The sequence below is a fragment of the Brachionichthys hirsutus genome, chromosome 2 (assembly GCF_040956055.1).
Source record: "Brachionichthys hirsutus isolate HB-005 chromosome 2, CSIRO-AGI_Bhir_v1, whole genome shotgun sequence".
NCBI lineage: Eukaryota > Metazoa > Chordata > Actinopteri > Lophiiformes > Brachionichthyidae > Brachionichthys > Brachionichthys hirsutus.
In genome coordinates, this window is record NC_090898.1 from 12,744,421 (window position 1) to 12,764,229 (window position 19,809).

Genomic DNA, 19,809 nt, shown 5'->3' on the forward strand with positions numbered 1-19,809 from the left:
GTTGTGCTCATAAGAGCCGTACTCTGGCCGAAGGAGTGAAATATTGGGCATTTTTGTGATAACCAAATACTTTAAAATGCCCCGATCAGGAGGCCAACAAAAACTTCAGCAACACCAAAGAAATTCTACACCGATAAAACATACCAGAAATAATTAATGCTATAAGGAAACAATAATCTGTACAGAAATTGTGCACGTAGGCTTTCCAACATGACAGTGGTGCAAAGCAGGAAGCCAAGTTAACCCATCAATGACTGGCTGTTTTGCTATTTTGTAACGCTTTATATTTTAATTTGAATCCCATTTGAAACGAATGAAACCCGATAACTCCTGTTCTCTTTAAAGAACGGTTCACATTTGACAAATTCTGCCAATGGTATGTCAACTTAAAAGCCCAATTGTACTTCTTTTATTGTCATTGCAGCGAATTTGTGCGTTTTCATCCATACGGCTCTATAACCGTTCTCTTTTCCTTCCTAGCCTGCATCAACTGTCTCCTCCTCAGTCCCAGGGTGCATTTAATGGGCTGCAGGAAGAACGGAGCCCGTGAGTCGACTGTCTGTGTAATGTGTCTCGTACTGAGATTCCCAATTACATTCCCAGTCCCTCTCTCACCTGCTAATTACCGAATAAATATCCCAATTAGAGCAGGATGACACATCAGGAGGATTAGACAGCTCCCCTCATCGTAATGCTCCACAAGATGCTGAACTTCAACCTTACACACACACTCTTATTAACACCCACACAAGCACACGCAAACACACACACACACATTCACCTCTGTTTTTCCATGGCTTGTTTAAAGGCAGTGCTTCCCCGACTGTCCCATCAGCAAGTGTAGGCGTGTACACAACACTCTCGCTAATTAGACAAGGGAGTAATTATGTAGAGCTCCACAGAACCTCTCAGTGCCGTAACAACACCGCAGCGTACCGGGTTTCCTCCAAAGGATTGAGTTGTGTTCCTGTCAACAAGCTCTTCTAAAGTCCACCGTGAACCAGAACTGGAGTAGAATCGGTGCAGGCGGCTTTGAAAGAGTTGGGAAGAATATATTTCAAAAGAAGAAGAGAGGAGAGGATAAGAGGCGGGAGGCGATTCAGAGGAGATGCAAGCGAGGAGCACTATCAAAATCTGATGCCCGTTGTTTGTGTAGCGCTTCTTCCAACGCAATGCAGAACGTACAGGAATAGAATGTAAGCGCACATGCATTCACACATTTCTAGAATATATAGGAGCACAGTAGAGCAATACTAATAACTCACACCCACGTTTCTCTAAAGAACTGTGCAAAATGCAGAGAAATAGATGCATGTACTTGCTTTTAACCTTTATACATATGTATCACTACAAATTTATCTGTTTGCGCGCTTATGCATCTTAAAATTAGATTTAGGTTAAAATGAGCACATATGTAAGGATCTAATTTACACCCGTATTAGATCAAACTCACCTGGGAAATATGTGACCTTTGTGACATCTTACTTGTTCAGAAATGCAAAATTACAAATGAAGCATGGAGAGCTGAGTGACTGAACAACATGGCACCTATAAGAATGGAGCCACGTTGACATCCATCTGTAATGCATCAACTAATCCCACAACTAGTCTTCTGAGCTCTTTTTACAGCTGCAGAAGCTCACAATGACTTTATTGTTGACGAATCTGATACATCATTTTAGATGGGGATTTTTAGGCTTTATTTGACGGAACGGCTTAGAGGTGACAGGAAAATTGGAGAGCGAGAGAGAGAGAGCGATAGAGAGAGGGGGGGTGGTACCATGGAGCTGACAGATATTTAAACATTTAAACATTTCGATTCAGCATTGTTTCGATCCAAGTTGCAAGCACTCTTCCATCTCTCCTGCCTTTGTTGGAGGCTTGCAGCGTGTCTTGGCATCAAGTAGTCCTGTTGTTCAGTAGAATCGTGCGGAACCATTAGGAGAAACGTGCATCACATCATCCGTCTCCACGGCCCATCTATGGGTCAAATGCTCCTTAGGAGACTCTACGTTGATATTATGATATTTTATTAAACATTTGCTAATTAATGCATTCGGCAAAATCATTATTAATTTGAAGTTGTGTTTGTGGCCATCTGGCAAGTGTACATACAATATTCACTCGGTTTCAGCTCTGCTTTCAGGCTCCACCGACTCCCAAGCGAAATATCCGTCTCCTAAGTGCGATTAATAATTAATAAATCATTTTGTTGGCTAATGGGTTGAAAATTATTTGCATTAAAATGCATTTCTCCTTTTCCAATATGTATCAGTCTTGGCTGCATATTAAATGCTACATGTAAATGGGGTCTATTACCATTGAAATGCCTTTAAGGAAAGCCCCCGCTAACCCACATCTGCTCGAATGGAGCTTCTAATTTGCCTCTGGATCACATTAAGGTTGCATCTTAGACACCTGAATGTGTATAAAAGGGGTAGGCATGTGAAATAAAGCTTGGGGCTGGGAATAGTATGAGTGTTCTCAACTACGATGGTACAAAGTAAAGGCGGGAACGCTGACTGGTTGGAATACAGCAGGAGAAGAATAAAAAATAAGCAATAAGGGATCAGCTAAAACATTTTTGCTCCATGTTTCCCCCACGACGCCGTCTCTCTTCCTCTGGCACCGTCACGTCTCGGCCTGCTTTTCTGCCGCCATGTCTTTGTTGCCAAGCTTGATTCCTCCCAACTCGTTGTTATACCCCTTCTGCCTCAGCTCAGTGTTTGGTCTATTGCTCCTTTCTGTTTTTCTTTCCCCCCCACCTTAAATTGCCTGTATTTTATCGAGCGTATATGTGATTATATGCGCTTTCGTTTTTGTCTGACAGGTGTCAAGGGCATTTCATCACAGGTTTTTTCATCACCTTTTCTTCACTATACATGCACACAATCCCAGATAAGGATAGAAACACGCACGCGCGCATACCGACGCACGCTCACACGCAACACAACCGGAAGCCCACTGCAGCGTGATGTGTTGTTAATAGGTCTGTCACTGGTGACAGTTCGGGAGGACGATCCGTCGCAGAGATTTTATTTTTTGCAGAGTTGTCACTGGCACATCCGTGCAGTGAGAATAAACACATTTTGATCTTGTCTCAATGTCTATGGCTTCATAAACAAGGTGACCGCAGCGGAAGGTAATTTACTGCAAAAAAAAATTAAAGAAACAAAAAGAAAAACAAAGAAGATGAGCTTGTGTGTGGTGACAAACATATAGAAAGTATTGGAAGACACGTCTCAGGATGAAATCACAGCAAACAATGCTGCCAGGAACAGTGAGCAGATAAAGCGGCTTCGTCATCTAGGCGTTGAGGACACTGGTGCAATCCTAATCTTAATTCCTGTTAATGAGTTCGGTTTGCATGATTTTTGCGTCCGACTTGCGGTAGAAAAGACCAACCTCTCTATCGAGACCGGGGGCCACGGTCACGATGTCTCCAGTCTCACTGTTGATGGTGAACATGTTGGGGATGGGGCTGTGCGGCGTCTGGGACAGGATCCGATAGCGCACCATTCCATTGGCGGTGGTGTTGTCGTCGGCATCGAACGCCGATAGATGCATGACGTATGTTCCTGATGAGGGAAAGACGATTTGTTAAGCGTGTGCAGGCAGGCAAGCTGAGAAAATGAAAGGCAAGTAATTCTATTATCTATTAAAATGCACAGAACAACTTCCTGTTGACCATCAAACTTTCAGAATCAGAAGATGCTGGATTTTGATGCTGCAGGCAAAAGTTTTCTCAGCAGTTGATTCCAACAAATTATTAGAAACATTTTGATGAACATAAAATTGCCTGCCATGAATAAATCATGCAAATTGTAACTTTGAATATTACGTCCTATTTTGTCCCCCCAGATAGAGGTAGAAGCTTTATAACTCTTCCCACACAATGTGCACGCGTCGTAAATGGCCATCCTATTAACACATTTGAACAGGTACAGTGTCGGTAATAATCACGCCTGATACTGGTTCATACATAAACATGACAAACGAACCACTTGGCTATTCCAGCGAGATAACAATTAATTAAGTGAATCGATTGCTGCAGATTCATGCAGGCAGAAGAATGTTGCCCACCTGTTGTGTAAATAACAATTACAGGCACAGATAAATAGCATGTAAAGATATAACTGAGACCAGTTTAATAGCTTTATAACTCGCATCCTATTTTGCATTAAGTGGATGAATAAAACAGGCCGGAAATATAATGTGCAATTATTTTAACACCTACAAATGATCTTGGTTACAGATTTGCTGATTATTAAATCAGCATTATCTAAAGCCTTAAAGAAGATAAAAAAGACAGGTTTTACAAACTGCACTGGGTTAGAATTGCTGCAAACTCGATCTGCAGAGCAAACTGCAGTCGCCACAGACAAACAGTACAGGATATGCTCAGAATCAGCCACCCTTCCTCCACGACTGCGCCACAGACTCGTATATCTCTGTGGGACCGCTGCCTATCACCCGATCTCTCCATTTCTCTCCCTCTTGCGTTCCCTCGCTCGCAGCCGATTCTAATTACAACAGATAGTGATATCATGCCAGTGACAGCCCCTGTCCGAGGATAATTGTAACCGCAGCTCCCATTTCAAAGTTCATTACATTTCAAAGCAACATTTGTCAATGACTCGGCCAGAGGGAGCACTCTAAAGGCCCCTCAGCGAGACGAGAGAAAGGCTGGCAGGACCGGAGGGAGCGAGAGGGAAAGGGAGAAACAGAGGACATATTAACCATATTTGATTTGATTCCAAATGGGCCTCCTTTTTTTTTTTCCAAGAGATGAAGGGATATGGAGAAGGAAATGAAGAATCACAATGTGTCACACATCACAGGGGTAATTTCATAAAGATGCACTCTTAGGGGGCTTAATGTGGACCCTTTGTACGGGCATCCTAAGCTGTGCCTGACAGGATTAGGTCCCCATAATGACTCTTTAATTTGCAAAGTAATTCAAGTCTGTAATTGGCCTTACACTGAAACCACTGGAGCTCTAAATTCTAAAACACTCTTTTTTTAATGATTATTGTTTAGTTGAATGTCATGCATGCCACAGAGAACCGTCTGCTGTGTGGGGCGAGGCTGAGGGGGGGAGAAACAGAGGACAAAGAGAAAGGAAGGGAAAGAAAACGAGCACCTGGATACCTCTTTGGATCACCTCTGGTGCAATAAACTGTGGCTCATCGCGCTCGCACGTGCACAAACGAAGAGAGCTCATCTCCGGGATACTTCCCTCGCTCTGGGGTGAGACGCCAAATGACCCAGTGTGGTACATTTAAACCTCAATCTGCTCTCAAGGCTGAGAACTCTCTTTGGTTTATGTCCTCTGCTGCCAAGGACTAAATGAAAAACCCCCAGTCGGAGGCAGGTTACGTGTCTGTCCGCTGAATCAAGGGGACATTTCTCAGTTACAGCGTGGTCACACTTCAAACAACGGCAAACTCTCTGAATGCACAGGGCAAACTTCCTGTCCACCCATTTCCAGACACCCTCCGCCTGCACCTGCATTTCTTTTCTCGCCGTCAGTATTTCCGTCCACATTGCAATACCTGGTTTTGAGCCCTCGTCCACAGAGCCGTTGTAGACCTGGTTTTTGAACTCGGGCCTGTTGTCATTCATGTCAATGACGAAGATGTACAAGTCAATGGGGTTCTCCACTTGGTTCCCGTTCATGTCCACGGCGTGGGCTCGTAGCTAGGAGACAGAAAAACACCAAGAACAAGATTAGATGATTTTGGGAGCTGGAAGTAATGAATCAGTTTTTAATGATGGGTCTGCGATGAGTACGTGCGATTAATTAAATAAAATCCTTTGGAAAAAAGCTTGATCTTCATTTTTTATTTTTAAACTGAGTTGCTGAATGTGAAATCTCAGATGAATAATAATATATATATATATACAATAAAAAAATGCATATAACTCCTGCTGTACAACCTCTGCACTCACAACTGAGTGTTGACGAGAGGACGAAAGAAAGTACAAAATAACATTAATAAAACATCAACAAACTGAAAGCAGTTTTTTTAAATATCTTTCAAGGTGACTACTTTCACAGCACTTCTAAAGCCTTGCAAGAAAAACACCTCTGTACCGAAGCTACCATTCTACCTCGCTCATGCACACACAGTCTGTTATTGAATTATACAGGATAAAAGTTTCCTACACCTACATGATACCGGTAATACTAAATTAGGCAACAAGTGGAATATCTTTCTCATTCTTAGTCTGCAAAAGTTTCTTTTATTTTTATTTCTATTTTTTTTTACCTCAGCGGAAACCAAAACAAGAAATATCTTATTTTATTGGCGGTTTTGTAAATTGTCTATTTGGGATCGCTCTGACCTCAGTCCAACATTCTGTCTGATTTTGTTGGAAAGCGAGTCCTGAAATCGCTTCACTTCCCTCTTCCTACGCAACAAAGTCAGCCTATCTCAAATTCAACTCAGCGTGCTCAGATCAGTGGCATCACTGATGCAAGTGCTCTCTGCAAAATACCTCCTGACTGCTTTTCGCTCATGAAGTCTGGATAGGTAAAAATAAATTATAGAACTGAATGATTAGAAAAAGACAAACACACACACACAAACAAGGAAAAATAATTATCAGGGAAATGTTGAGTTTCTTTTAAATAAATGATTGTGGTTTGTTTTAAATTCCAATCCAGACAGGAAGGTCAGACAAACAAACTCGAGCTCCGTTTGAATATATTGGTTGCTTCCAAAGCTGTTTTGATTCAGACCACTTTACCTGGGAATGTTTGTATTCCTACACATGACTTATTCAGTGATATTCCTGTCAGATGGAAACACCAGGGATGTTTAGTTTATATTATAAAAAAAAAAAAAAAGCAGAATATCAGATACTACTGATATCTGGCTCCTAACAACATAGGCTGCTAAATTATCCAGTTCAAAATTCAGCAATCAATTCCAGGCAACGGACCCTTCACCTTTCTGGATATTAGTAAACGGCAAAATTGGAAGGATCTGGATAAAATATGAAAACAATGTTTGAACAGATAGAGATGACGTCAAGTAAGGAGAATCGAAGTAATGACGTTATATCCATTAAAAAAAAAAAAAGAAAAAAAATCAACCTGGCCACTGCCAGAGCACAAGAGCCAGATAAGTGAAATAGCCTCCAGACTTGTGGTGGCAGGAAATAGAATAAGCAGCATTTTCCATCACCTTTTTCTCCTCAGAGAAGTGAAGATCCTCTCCATCCCTCCCATCCTCTCCTCTCCACCACATTCTTCAGCTCTGCACCTCCATCCAAAACGTGTCTTCAGGTGTCCCAGAGGTTAATTTGACTTTACCCCCACTGCATTGTCTGATATGTCCTGCACCCAATATATGTGTGTGTGCCACAATCACATATCTCTGTGCTGTAACTATAGGAGCCAGGTCCCTTATCTCTCCCCACCCTCATCCCACTGTCATCCACACCCTAATTCAATAACAGCGAGCATTAGAGATTATCGCCGTGTTTAAAGAAAGCAAAATGTAATTCCGGGTCCGCATTAAAGTTATTATCTTGAAAGCCAGGAGGAGAAAACAGACCGCACTGGGCAGCGTTGGGCAAAGATGCAGCGTCCCGAGAGAGATAACAGCAGACCAGGAGGCTCCAAGGTTTTTATCCTCATAGTGAATGCATCTTGTTGCATGGCTGGTTCTGAATTTCAGAGGGCTCAATTCTTTTGGAATATAATGAAGCAGACCGTAACTTTGCTTTATACTCGCGCAAAATATGAAGTAAACAAAAGAAAGATCAGCAAAGTCACAGTCAAACTTTTGCGTTTTGCTTTTCAGACTGATGCTGCTTGTTAAATCATACCCCCCCCCCCCTCGTCTCCGAATGAGGATGTTCCTGCTTTATGCTATAAGCTTTAATTGCTTTCCTGCTGCCCAAACTGCATTGAGCGTGAAAGGCCTTTAATTGAACTGCAACACCTTTTTTTTCCATCTGTTTATTCAGTCATCCTAACCTTGTCTCATCCGCTTTCTCCCTGCACTTTGTATTCTGCACCAACTGACGCTTTTCTTCCACAACAAACACAGAGTTTAACTCTCACATCCTTGAGCAAGCATCCAGCTTTCTTAACAAATCACTTCATTGATTGGAGTTTGTCCTGGGTATAAATCTGCTCCGCTTCCACTAAAACGCTGGACTTGCCAGCTCCTGCGGACTATAAGTCAGACTAGATTCTCACATAAATACCGGGAGAGCGGCAGGCACAAAGACGAAGGAAACCAAAGGCAGAAACTATCACAACACAAGGTCGCTGCTCACTACATCAAAGCATGCGGGCGCTCATTTCTAGCAACCAGAAAGACTTGCTATTCGCTGAAGCTGCTTATAACAATTTTCTTACATTCTATATGCACTTTGGATAACTGTTTATACTTAGACCAGGACTAAGATGAGGTTTTAGGCTTCATTCAATTTAAATGATAGCCAGACAGGTGTTGGTTTTGCATTTAAACCATTTTGTTCTAATGCATTTATAAGGCAAATAAAAGTAAAAAATGTTTTGGGGGTTAAATCATTCAGGTTTTATTCTCCTACCAGGTCATTTGTGAGACTTTTCATGTTGTGCCACGCTGAAAGCATTGAAAAAGAAAAAGAATGTGGCTGATTGGCTAAGAGCTTAATGATTAATGAGCACATTCTCTGACTTGTGCTTCTTTTCAGCTTAAGCTTCGCACATCAAGCTGTGGCACCTATTTGAGGCCAAAAAAAAGTCGAATTCAGTGCTATTCATTCATCATTGAATATTTCTGTTCCTGACAGCCAACACAATGAAAAAAAAAACCAGATAAAAGAAATGATTACTCAGATCTAGTGTGATTGTCCTACGTATATTTCATAATGATAGGTAAATTAATAGTTTAACTTGGTAAAAAATAAAATTGCCAAGGCCTGCAGCTACATTTTGGTATTCAAAAAGAGCCAAGAGCCAAAAGAACGACTGTCAAAAAAAGAAATCACAATCGCTATCGCCTCATTCTGTGCTAGCTCCAGTTTTCTCAACAAAGTGTGTCCTAACACCTAATTAAGCACCTCATAAAACTGATTTAATAGCTGTTACAACGGTCACACAGACAAGCACAAACACATATATTAAGGCAAGTGTTTTATTTTATTTGTATGAAATAGCATTTAATGTGTAGAACTTCTTCTGGTTTATTATCACATGGTATAAAGACTAAAGTGTCAAGGGTTAATTGGCTATATAAAAATTTTTGTGGGTCATGTCCAAGGTCGTGGCCGTGTCTGTGTGTGTGTGCCAGAGAGAGAGAGAGAGCGAAAGAGAGAGAGAGAGACTGACTCACATGGTAAGAAGAGCGATGCTCTCGATCGAGAGGCTTTGTGACAAACATCTTCCCGAGCATGGGGTCGATATTGAACACCTCATTGGGTGGTTGATCCGCTCCAACCCCTGTGATGCTGTATCGGATGGAGATGTCCTGGTCCTGGTCTGAACGAATCTGCAACACCAACAAAGACGAGAGCTCGATAAATTTGCCACCAACGCATTTATTAAGATGTCACACCGTGCTTCATTAGCCTACACAATGTTTTCTGTGTCTATTCCTCTCTGCGGGAAAAGAAACTGAAATCCAACACATATTGTGGCTTCGGGGTATTTATTATTCAAGGATCAGTTTTTTAATATCAAACCTCTAGGATTAATAATTTTGACTTTACACAATCTCTTCACACATTTTTTGCACCAATATGTATTCAAGGATTTCATTAGTGCCGTGCAGGAAGTCCTATGTATTCGGCTGGGGAGAAACTGACAGCATCAAAACAGAAATTTAATTCGTTTCAGGGAGGGAGAAGTGAAATCAACATATATTTACTGTTAACTTTGACAGCCAGGTAGTGATTCATTAAGCTTTGTCGAAACCCAGGGGGGAATGTGCAGGCGCGTTTTGAACAAAAATGAAAATGATATAGGAAATTGGAAATATTCGGAGTATGATTGGGGAAGCAGCATCACGCATCACAGCAATAAAGACATTCTGAGGAGAGAGAAAAAATGGCCAGGGAAAAACAGTCAAGAATCCAAGGAACGCACACAAAAAGAGAAAAATGATTTAATAACTGTGGAAGATGAGGAGCAGGATGTTCCTCGAGAAACAGGCCTGTATTTTGGGTCTGCCTTTCTTACCGCATACACGTCTAATAGGTGCATTAAGTGCGCTGCTCAGCCTCAGATTTGGCTGAAGTGCTCTGTAATTTGGAATCATTTGGAAGAGTTTTGCAATTTAGTGGCAAAATAGAGTCCAAACCTGGAAGCATCCCATCTCTAGCCATTAACTACGCAGCACGGCCGTGAACATCAGTCGATGTATCAATCCGACTCAATCATACTCTTGTGCCAGAATGTGGGGACATGGAGTACACACACACACACGCGCACACACGCCGTAATGACCATCCGTTTTCTTCTAATCAATGACTATTTCAGTGGAGAGACGCTACACCAGAAGAGTGCGGCTATCCAAATTCATCTCCATCTATCACCACTTGAAGAACCAATTTAGGTGCACTTTTGACACACTGGTAATTTTGCCCTGCTGTGAAAATGGCTGGAACAACTAACAAGGATGAGGAACGGGCTGCAGAATGAGACAGGTGTTGTCTCCACGCTTTCTGCTGGTGGGAATACATCCCGTCACCCTGCGTATGTCTGACACCTCCTCCTCTTCCGCTTTCTCAGTTTCAACATTATCATCAAATCTGTATTATAAATGTTCTGTTGTGTCGCGTCTTTGGGATCAAACAAATGCGATCAGTCGCAGACGTTGTCCCTGTAAGAACGCAAGAGGAGCTGTCACAGCATCCCATTTATTACATTTGTGCGTGTGTGTGTGTGTGTTTTTTTCTTTGGGGAATAGGAGGAGAATATCAGAATGCTCTGCACATATTTTAGTGAATTACTGCTGACAGCTATGATAATTAACGAGCTGCAGGCATCGACTGCTATTACTTCAAAGAAACGCTACCCGTTAAACACCAACAAACTAACAAACATCCAGCTGGCAACTCGGTTGAACTCTCAATCTGCCGCCATTACCCTCCTCTGTAGGCAAAGCAAAAGAGACTGCGGCACACTGATTCGATTTACTTCTCCTGTCACATTAGGAAATACAAGCAATTATTATACATTTGACTTCCAAACCGTCTCCCCCCCTCTCAATCACCCCCCCCCCCCCTTCTCCTCCCTTCTCCTTTCCTCTGGTTTCCCTTCTCTGCTTTACCTCCTTTTCTCTCTCAGCCTCTCTCTTCTGCTGTATCCTAACCTCTCTCGCTCTTTCTGCTTCAGGTTTCCGTGGGGACGGAATTCATGCATGAAAAATGAAATTACTTAAATCTGTTGGCCTTGGCAGTGGAGTATAAATCCTAACCAGTTAGAAAGTGATAGCTCTCCATAATTCCATTTGGGTTTGCCCCTCCACCTCCATGATTCCCCCGCTCCCGTTTCCGTACTATCAACCCAGGGGTCGAGAGTGGGGACAGAATTCCTCAATCATTCCAGCCTTTCCATAAGGTTTACGTTAGCTGTTTTATAACTAAAGATAGATGTCGTCAGAATCCCTTCGACCAAACAATCAAGCATCCACCCTACTGCAATGTCTCCATGGTGGTCTCTTCCTTTCATGACAGAATACTGTGACAGGTAGGACGTAATATAATTAGTGGGCAACTGTCGCCGTCAATCCGCCATTACAGCTTCAGAAAGGGAAGGAAGGTGTCGGAAAAAAGAAAGCTCAGTGTTTAAAGAACAATTCTTTAACAAAAAAAAGTGAATCTCTAAAACTGTCTTTCTCTTGTTAGACAACTAAAACAGTAATGGATGCAAAAAGAAACAAAAAAGATTAAAATGCATCAATAATATTTATTTTTCTTCCGGATTTTCTTCTTCCTCTATTTCTTTGATGGCGTGTGCATTTATATACATGAGACAGGCAGGACAAATGGCGCTCAGCTAAGAGAGATTTATGGCGAGACTGAAAGAAAGAGGCGGTGAGAGAGAGAGAGAGAGAGAGGACTGTATCATCCGGCATCAGAAACCAGACACTGTCTAAATGACCTATTTGTCGACGGATCAAAGCAATTCCCTTCATTACTGACAACTTGTCTGCTTCTTAAGGAGATCTTATCACAGCGCTTTGCTCCTTTCTGCAAGGCAAAACTGAATCAAATAAGGAATTATCATACTGCTGGGTCTTCAGGGAAAACACAGTAATGGAGATAAAGAGGGAGGAATGGAGAACAAAGATGCACCATTCCACCACGGCAACTGGGGTGCAGGAGAATTAAAGCTCACTTAAATATTTGTGTTAGCTAACATTTGAGGAGGCATCCATCTATTGCCGTGTGTATGCGTTGTCAGACGCGCTTGTGTGTCTCTCTATCAGTTTGTCAGGGGGGGGGAATGAAAATGATCCCTCCTGTCCAGCTTGTGACAGCAGCGAATGAGATCGACTGCCAATAAAGGGGTGCGGCATTAATCACAACAAAGATGTGCATGACGTGAATAATCCAGTGTTCTCTTCTGATTGTTTTACGGTCATAAACACGCCTCCACGCACCGCTGCCGGATTTTGTGTCGCCTGAGATGAAGCGCATGAATACACCAACAGACGCCAATGAGCCATGGCAGTCCTTTCGCTGCTGCTAAATTGATCAGCGAGTGGAAAAAACAGGTAATGATTCTGTTTACTAGTGTTTGTAAAACTGATCTTATAAGAAAGGAGTCAATTATTTATGAAATATTCAGCAAGTAAAACAAACTGGATGTCATGAAGCTCGCGATGGGACGTTTGTTGTCCTTCCGTTGCTTCACTCGACCTCAGCAATGCTCTGTTCTAGTCACCTCTGCTTTGTGATCAGGATGCACATTGAACACATTCTTTTGCATGGTAATTCTAAAGATTACATCCCACACAATGATGCATGTTAATTCTAGCTGTATTTAACACTATCCAATGTGTTATGAAACATGTTTTACTTTGAATGTTGGCCATTTTCCCTCTGGATTTTCATGATATTGCATGTGCACAATTTAGAATACAATTTGTCATTAAACTACATTAAATAAAATTAGCACATATAACTAAAGCATTTACAATATTATGCAATGGTCTAATCTGTACCCTAAATTAAATGAATCACAACCCAAACTCAGTGGAGAGAAATGCTTTGGTCTAAAGAACTGAACAGATTCCTCCAGTTCTCTTTGATGAGGCAGCATATAACACGCGCACATACACACACACACACACACACACACATATATATATATTGGATATTTTAAATTGCAAGCTGAGGGTAAATTGCAATTAACTTTAAGAAATTGGTTTAGCATGTGTGTATAGAGCACTGCAATCACCATATGCAAGCTGTAATGATCTTGAGGCATTAAGGGTGAAATTAAAATCATTACCGTACAAATGATATAAACACTCATACTAATCATTTTGTATAAAGGAAGTTGGTTCAATGGCTGAACTTTTCTTTCTTTCCTCAAGCAATATTATAAATAACACATCCTTGAAGACAAAAGCAGAACTTCGGTATCCCATAAAGGAGCAACCAGTCGAGTTTGTGGTCACTTTCAGTGAAACCATTCACTGGGGTGGTTTGTGGTGATCAGACAGCAAATATATCAGATGTGGGTGACGGTGAGTGAAATATACCACAAGCTATGCCCATAAAAATACCCTGCATGCACCACTTTGCAAATTCAAAACACATTAAAGGATGTTGTCAAACTCTGTACATGTACTTGAGGAACAAACATTGCTGTTGTAGATTGGATAATTGAACCAAACTGGCATTTTTCAAGTTGATTTCGAGACAATTAGAAGGAAGGTAACAGTTTTGGACTCATACCAGAAGATAGTTAAATTCAGTTTTGGAGGACTTTAGTTTTGATTTTACTGATTCATGCCCCTCAAGGATAAATAAAGTCTATTGAATTGAAATGAACTGTGTGTGGCAAGGCCTATGTTTAGTGGTGAAGTCGTAGGACAGAGGGAGAATAGGAGGGAAGCCAAGTTAGGATAGAGAGGTAATTATCACAGATGTTTGCTGTTGTATTGATCGCCCACTATTTCATATGGCCTATTACAGCAGGATGCTGGACTGAGACAGTTTATGCCGAGGGATCCCTGGAGATGAGAGCTTAACATCGGAGAGATGGCCTGTGCTTTGAGAACATAATCGCTACAGGATGTTTGCACAACTGATGCCACTCGTAAAGCTCATGGTTATAGCAATGGCTAGCTACGAGCTGAGGGGCTAGCACGACTTCCATATGGATGCCCGTATGTCTGTCATTTTAAAATGATGCCTAAATATGCTCAACACTTTTGCATACCTCACACAAGTACAGTTACTGGTTTCACAGTTAATTTTTTGAATTCATAATTAAAAACATTTTTTTTACTGCAACATAAAGGTTATGTGCAGTATATGAGAAGAAGCTTCTACTACAATCTGACGGTCACATGTATGGCTGACGATATAGGTTGTAATCCATAACCTTCTCGCTGTGAGAAAGCAGTTCAAACCCGAGCACAACTGTACCTGTCTTAAAAATACGAACATAAATCGTAGACAACCATAAAAAGAAACAGAGGCGTGCACACAAACAGACGGAGGCCTCGCATGAGTGTGCCAATTAGGTGCACTGGAGTTTCAGACAGTGACACTGGTTCAGCGAACAGTGGGACATCAGACGCCGTCTTTTGCAGACGGCGAAGTCTCATCAAATCCCTAAAGAGCAGAGAGCCAGGCCTTTTCACGCATCTGAAGCCCAACAAACAGGAAGCAGGAAAGAGAAATGTTCCTTCAACAGGACAGTAAAGCCTGCTTAAAGAGGCAAGCAAGAAGCACAGGTAATGCCACGAAGCCACAAACAGACTACCTGATTCTGAAGAGAAAGAGCATCTACAAGAGAAAGGTTTTAAGGTGGAATTGTATATCACACACACACACCATCTGCTAGGTGTGCTCTGCTGCAGACATACAGATAAAATGATACCTTGCAATGCGCCTGTATTGAACATTAAAAAAAAAAAAACGTTTACCCGAGCTTTGATGGAAAGCAGCGTATCTCTTCAAAGGATAGGACCAGGTTTATTTCATGTTTCTCCGTCTAAATTACAATTCTCATAAATATACTTAGTCACTTCAACATAAGCACAAACAGCATCGCATCTTGTGTTCATTTGCTGTCTTAGGATGACACATGGTCTTTAGCCGAATGAATCTTTATCTGAACGTGCGATCTGCAGATATGCACGCCTGACTGTTTAATTTTTGTATGAAAATAACACAAATCCGAGTAAAGCTCTGCTTGATCGATTTTGTTATATCCATGCTATTTGTTCTGAAGACCCTAATCTCTCCTGTCAATGGAAGATTCATAGAAAAGAGCCATTAATCTGAGACAGGTGGCAGCATTCCTTTTGTAGGCTGACATAATCAAAGTCTGTAAACGGTGGGCGAAAACCGTCGATGGCTAAAAACACGTGTTGCTTGGTCCGGGAAGTGATGCCCGAAGCAGCTGAGATTCAGGACAAGCACCGTAAAGTCTTGAAATCTTGAATTTCTTCAATGAATAACCGTTAATAAAACTAAGGGAACCAAATGGTGAATTATTTTCTGCAATGCCACCGCTCAACTTAAAGTTAAAAACAAAGTTAAGCCGGCAATTATTAGAGGGCAGTATTACCATTTTGAGGCACTTGCTTTTTAGCTGCAGGCTAATGGCTAACAGAGACCTGGCAGATTGAGTGGGTGAGTAGGGGTCAGGAAGCAGTGCTGCATTTGGACAGAGGAGCTGTATGTAATGTGAATGAGTCACAATCATGCACTCCTTCCAGGGATCCCTGAATTTTGTGCTTTTTAATAAGACTTCCTAGTTAAAACCGTTTGCTTGACCTGTTGTCTCTTTAGAGATATTAAAACTGAACAAGCTATAGAGGTGAGAGGAAATTGACATATTAAAATGAATCACCACAAGGACACATTTAGTCAGTTTGAGACACTGCAGTAAAACGAGAGGATCTGGAAATCATTCTTACATTTTCAAAAGGGACAGAATTTTCGGATTCATCAAGCTCAATGTGAGTGTCACAAATGCAAATGGAGAAAAAGGTGATTTTGTGTCATTTGAATGACAGCTAGAAGTGAAGCTGGGAAGATTATGAAAAGAATTAGAGAGAATAACACAGAGTAATGGAAGCTAAGCAGTGAATGACTTTTCCCATTATTGTAATTTGAAAGGAGTCTGGTTTTTAATAGTACAGGCTTATGGCAAATTAGAGGTGACTCTCTCTGGGGGTGACAATGCAATGGCCCGCCTTCCAAACGCTCCCCCTTTCCATGCGGGGAGAATGAAAATTAGGCAGCCATTGTCGAGGCGGACAAAGAGAGGCGGCGCCCCTTCGCTTTTGCGTAGCAGGGTTAGAGGATAAAGGCTACCGTCTCAATATTACCTGTCTCTCTAGCTCCATCACTCTCTTTCATTAGGGCACTGATTAAATCGTGAAATTGGGAATGTGATGGCTGCATGAATGACTTCCCAAACCACTCCCCAAGGTTCCCAAGGACAGTGTCAAGGACCCCCCTATTATTCCCTTTTCCCTTCCTCGTGCCCTCACCCCCAGAAAAACTAATTTAAGTAATTAAAGACTCCTAGGGACTGAGGGAGAGAGAAAGAGGTAGAAAGAAACAGAGAGAGAGAGATTTCCCAACCATTTAACACCCCCCCCCCCCCCCCGTCCCCATACACACTACCAACACATGCAATCACACACACATACATCTTTTCATCCCCACTTGCTCTTTTCCCACATCCCTCCTTATTTTTCTTCGTTTCATTTTCTAAATTCACCAGGCAGCCGCGAAGAGGAGAAATGTCGACGACAGTAAAAAATGGAGGGATGAAGGAGTGAGGGGGGGGTGAAAGTAAGAGGATGGGAAATAAAGTGGCTGCTTTTTTAACTAGCGCAGCGCTACCATGTTGGAGAACACGAGTCTTTGTGGCAGCAAACGTGGAAATGGGACGTTTCTGTAAGCTGTCAGGATGTGTTTGATTGGACATGATGAAGTTTTTCCCTGTTTGTCGAGACAATTGACCTTCAGAAGATCCTGTCATGCACCGGCTTGTTAATGTAGTCCGAAAAAAAAAAAACCCTGCTTACATCACTGCATGCACATGCTTCCTGCCGCTCCAGCTGAAGTGTTATTTTGAAGGCAAAGCATTCACAGTTCACCCCCCCCCACCCCCCAGCCTACAGAGGCAAACATGAAGTAAGCAGATGTCTCAGGAAAAAGCAAAGGAGGCAAAGTGTTCAGGTAGAGGCCAGAGCCGTGTGCTCGTTTGAAGTCGGCTGGAAGCCTGACAAAATGGGCTGCACCCTGCCAAGCCTGGCCCTGCCAAACGCAGGGGGGGTGGAACTGGAGAGGGGCTGGACCTCGCTTCGCTGCTGCTGAGTGTTTTGAAAAGTTGCACGTTCGCAACACAAACACACAGTCGGATGCGCTCACACGCACGGTCGGACCGCGTCCTCCGTGTTTCAGAATGTTTCCCAGGATGTTCTGGCTCCGGCTAACCGGCTGAGGCATTCTGTTGGCAAACGCCACGGCAGCAGGAGTCCGGCTGTCATATTGACAAATGAACCTTGGAAGAATGAGGAAGAATGTGTGCGTATATGTGTGCAAGCCACACATCTGTGTCTTGAGTGTGTGCATGTGCACCATCAGGATGACGCTCAGGTGGCCGATGCAAACGGGATTGATCCCTTTAGCATGTCGCGCTTCGACTGATACAAGATCAGGAAACGGATCAAGGCCAGTGGAGAACAGTTCCAGAGACCCTCTTCCTATTCCGGGAAGTCATCAGGAAGTCTCTGCTGAAAATGTGGAAATGCACTAGCCGCCTGAGCCACTTGGCCTGACGCTGGGACTTCTTCAAAGTGCCGCCAACTGCACAGCAGCCAGAACAAATCACCTTACATAAAAAAGCATTTTGCACAGTCTCAAATGACCCATATTATCCGCTGTGTTTCGGCCGCTGCAAAGAGCCACACGTCACTATGGTTTTATGAACAGTGTGGGACGTTGGAGCTTTTATAGAGCTGCAGGAGAAGAGGAGGATCGTTTCCCCAGGAAGGGAAGGGAAAATAAAATTGTCTGAAGAGGCATCGGGGAATATTGACCGGAAATACACACGAACCAGAATTAAAGATGATCTCGCAAAGTTATATCAAATAGCAGTAACTATTTATCTGTTGGTTAACGGTTTCCTTTAGGAGGCATTTCATCTTCAGGCGCTGTAAGCATTTCATTGAGCAGTCAAGAATTTTATTACACACATTACAGTGGGAATGGAAAGTTTGCGTGGCTGTGCTACTGCCAGGTGTGTGTGTGTGTGGGTGCACTGAAGGCTTTGACCAGGACACAAAAACACGATCACCCCATGATAGTGTCCATTATGTTTGCATGATTGCAAAATCCAGAATGAGTAAAAAGGGTCACTCTATTCTGGCGCAAGCCTGATAGATTAGAATATATTATATATTTTTATATATATATTTTTTATAAATGACTTTTGATTCTATTCGTTCCTACACCCAAGGTCTTTCCACTCGTAATTACATCTTTTCATCTCTTCTTCATACGGTTGCTGTGTTGATTGAGATTTTACCCTGTTTTTGTCTTCCAGGTAAATGTGAGTTGCCGAACGGAGGGAGGAGGACGGCACAGCCCTGCTTCCTCCCCTTTCGGCGTTTCCCGCATGTTTCCTCCATATCCACTCCTCCACTCTACTGTCATTCTGTCCTTCTGATAATTTGACTGACCTTGTCTCATATCGCCACCGCCCTCGAACCCTCCCACGTTATCGCCGCTCCCTTACATCCCCGAGTCCCCTTCAGAATATCTTTCTTCCGCACATTATATTTTCATGTCTTCAGAGGAAAATATATTCTTGGCTCTCCTTCATCCTACTGATCCGCAGGGTCGTGGGGGCCAACCTCCAGGGGACCAGACAGAGCCTGTTTGTTAAGCTGTTATTTATCTCCTTCATAAAGTTCTCCTCATCTCCTATTAAAGGGACCAGAACTGTTGCCCTTGACTCACACATAACTCTTGTGTCTTTTGGTGAGATGATTTACTGTTTAATTTAACACCAACCGAACCCAGGAGGGAGCCCGCCTGGTGCTATCAGAGAGGAATGCGTCGGTGGGGGGATTTATGAACATGTGTGTGCTAATCTCTCTCTCTGTGTGTGTGTGTGTGTGCGTGTGTGTGTCAGAGTGAGTGGGTGGCTGAAACACATATTTTGTTGTTTGTTTTTTTGCAGTAAAGTCATAGTCGTAGCAGCTCTGGGCCAGGTACACACAATAATGCCACGTTTGGATGCTCTTCCATTGAAAAGCCAAACGTCAGCCAAGTGCGCCTGATGAACACGTTTACCGTGACTTAACACCGCTAATTTGAAAATAATGAGATATTAAACAGTGAAAATTACATTCCGGTCTCACTTTGCTGAACACGGGAGAAAACACAAGGCAAAAAATTCATTTTCTTGTCAATACCGGGAGATTGTAGGAGAGTCCATTTCCTAAAGATAAATGTAATTACATTGATCTCACTAATTTTATTAGAGGAAAGAAAATTAAGTCCAGAAGGTATTTGTTATTTGCCAGAACAAGAACACTGTAAAAAAAAAAGAGTAAAGGGGTCTGACTCTTAGGAAAGCACAGAACTGCAGGA

The 19,809-nt window shown here is 42.4% G+C and overlaps 1 protein-coding gene across 2 annotated transcripts in view; it reads right to left on the bottom strand.

Annotated features, from left to right (window-relative positions):
• The window catches only part of LOC137909696 (cadherin-4-like), a 200,517-nt gene that overhangs the window by 20,490 nt on the left and 160,218 nt on the right, over positions 1-19,809 (bottom strand). For both annotated transcript variants that reach the window (XM_068754167.1, XM_068754160.1), the window contains exons 6-8: positions 9,339-9,494; positions 5,556-5,700; positions 3,406-3,578 (exon numbers count right to left, since the gene is read on the bottom strand). In XM_068754167.1, coding sequence (XP_068610268.1) covers positions 3,406-3,578; positions 5,556-5,700; positions 9,339-9,494 — 474 coding nt within the window. The remainder of the gene's footprint in view (positions 1-3,405; positions 3,579-5,555; positions 5,701-9,338; positions 9,495-19,809) is intronic.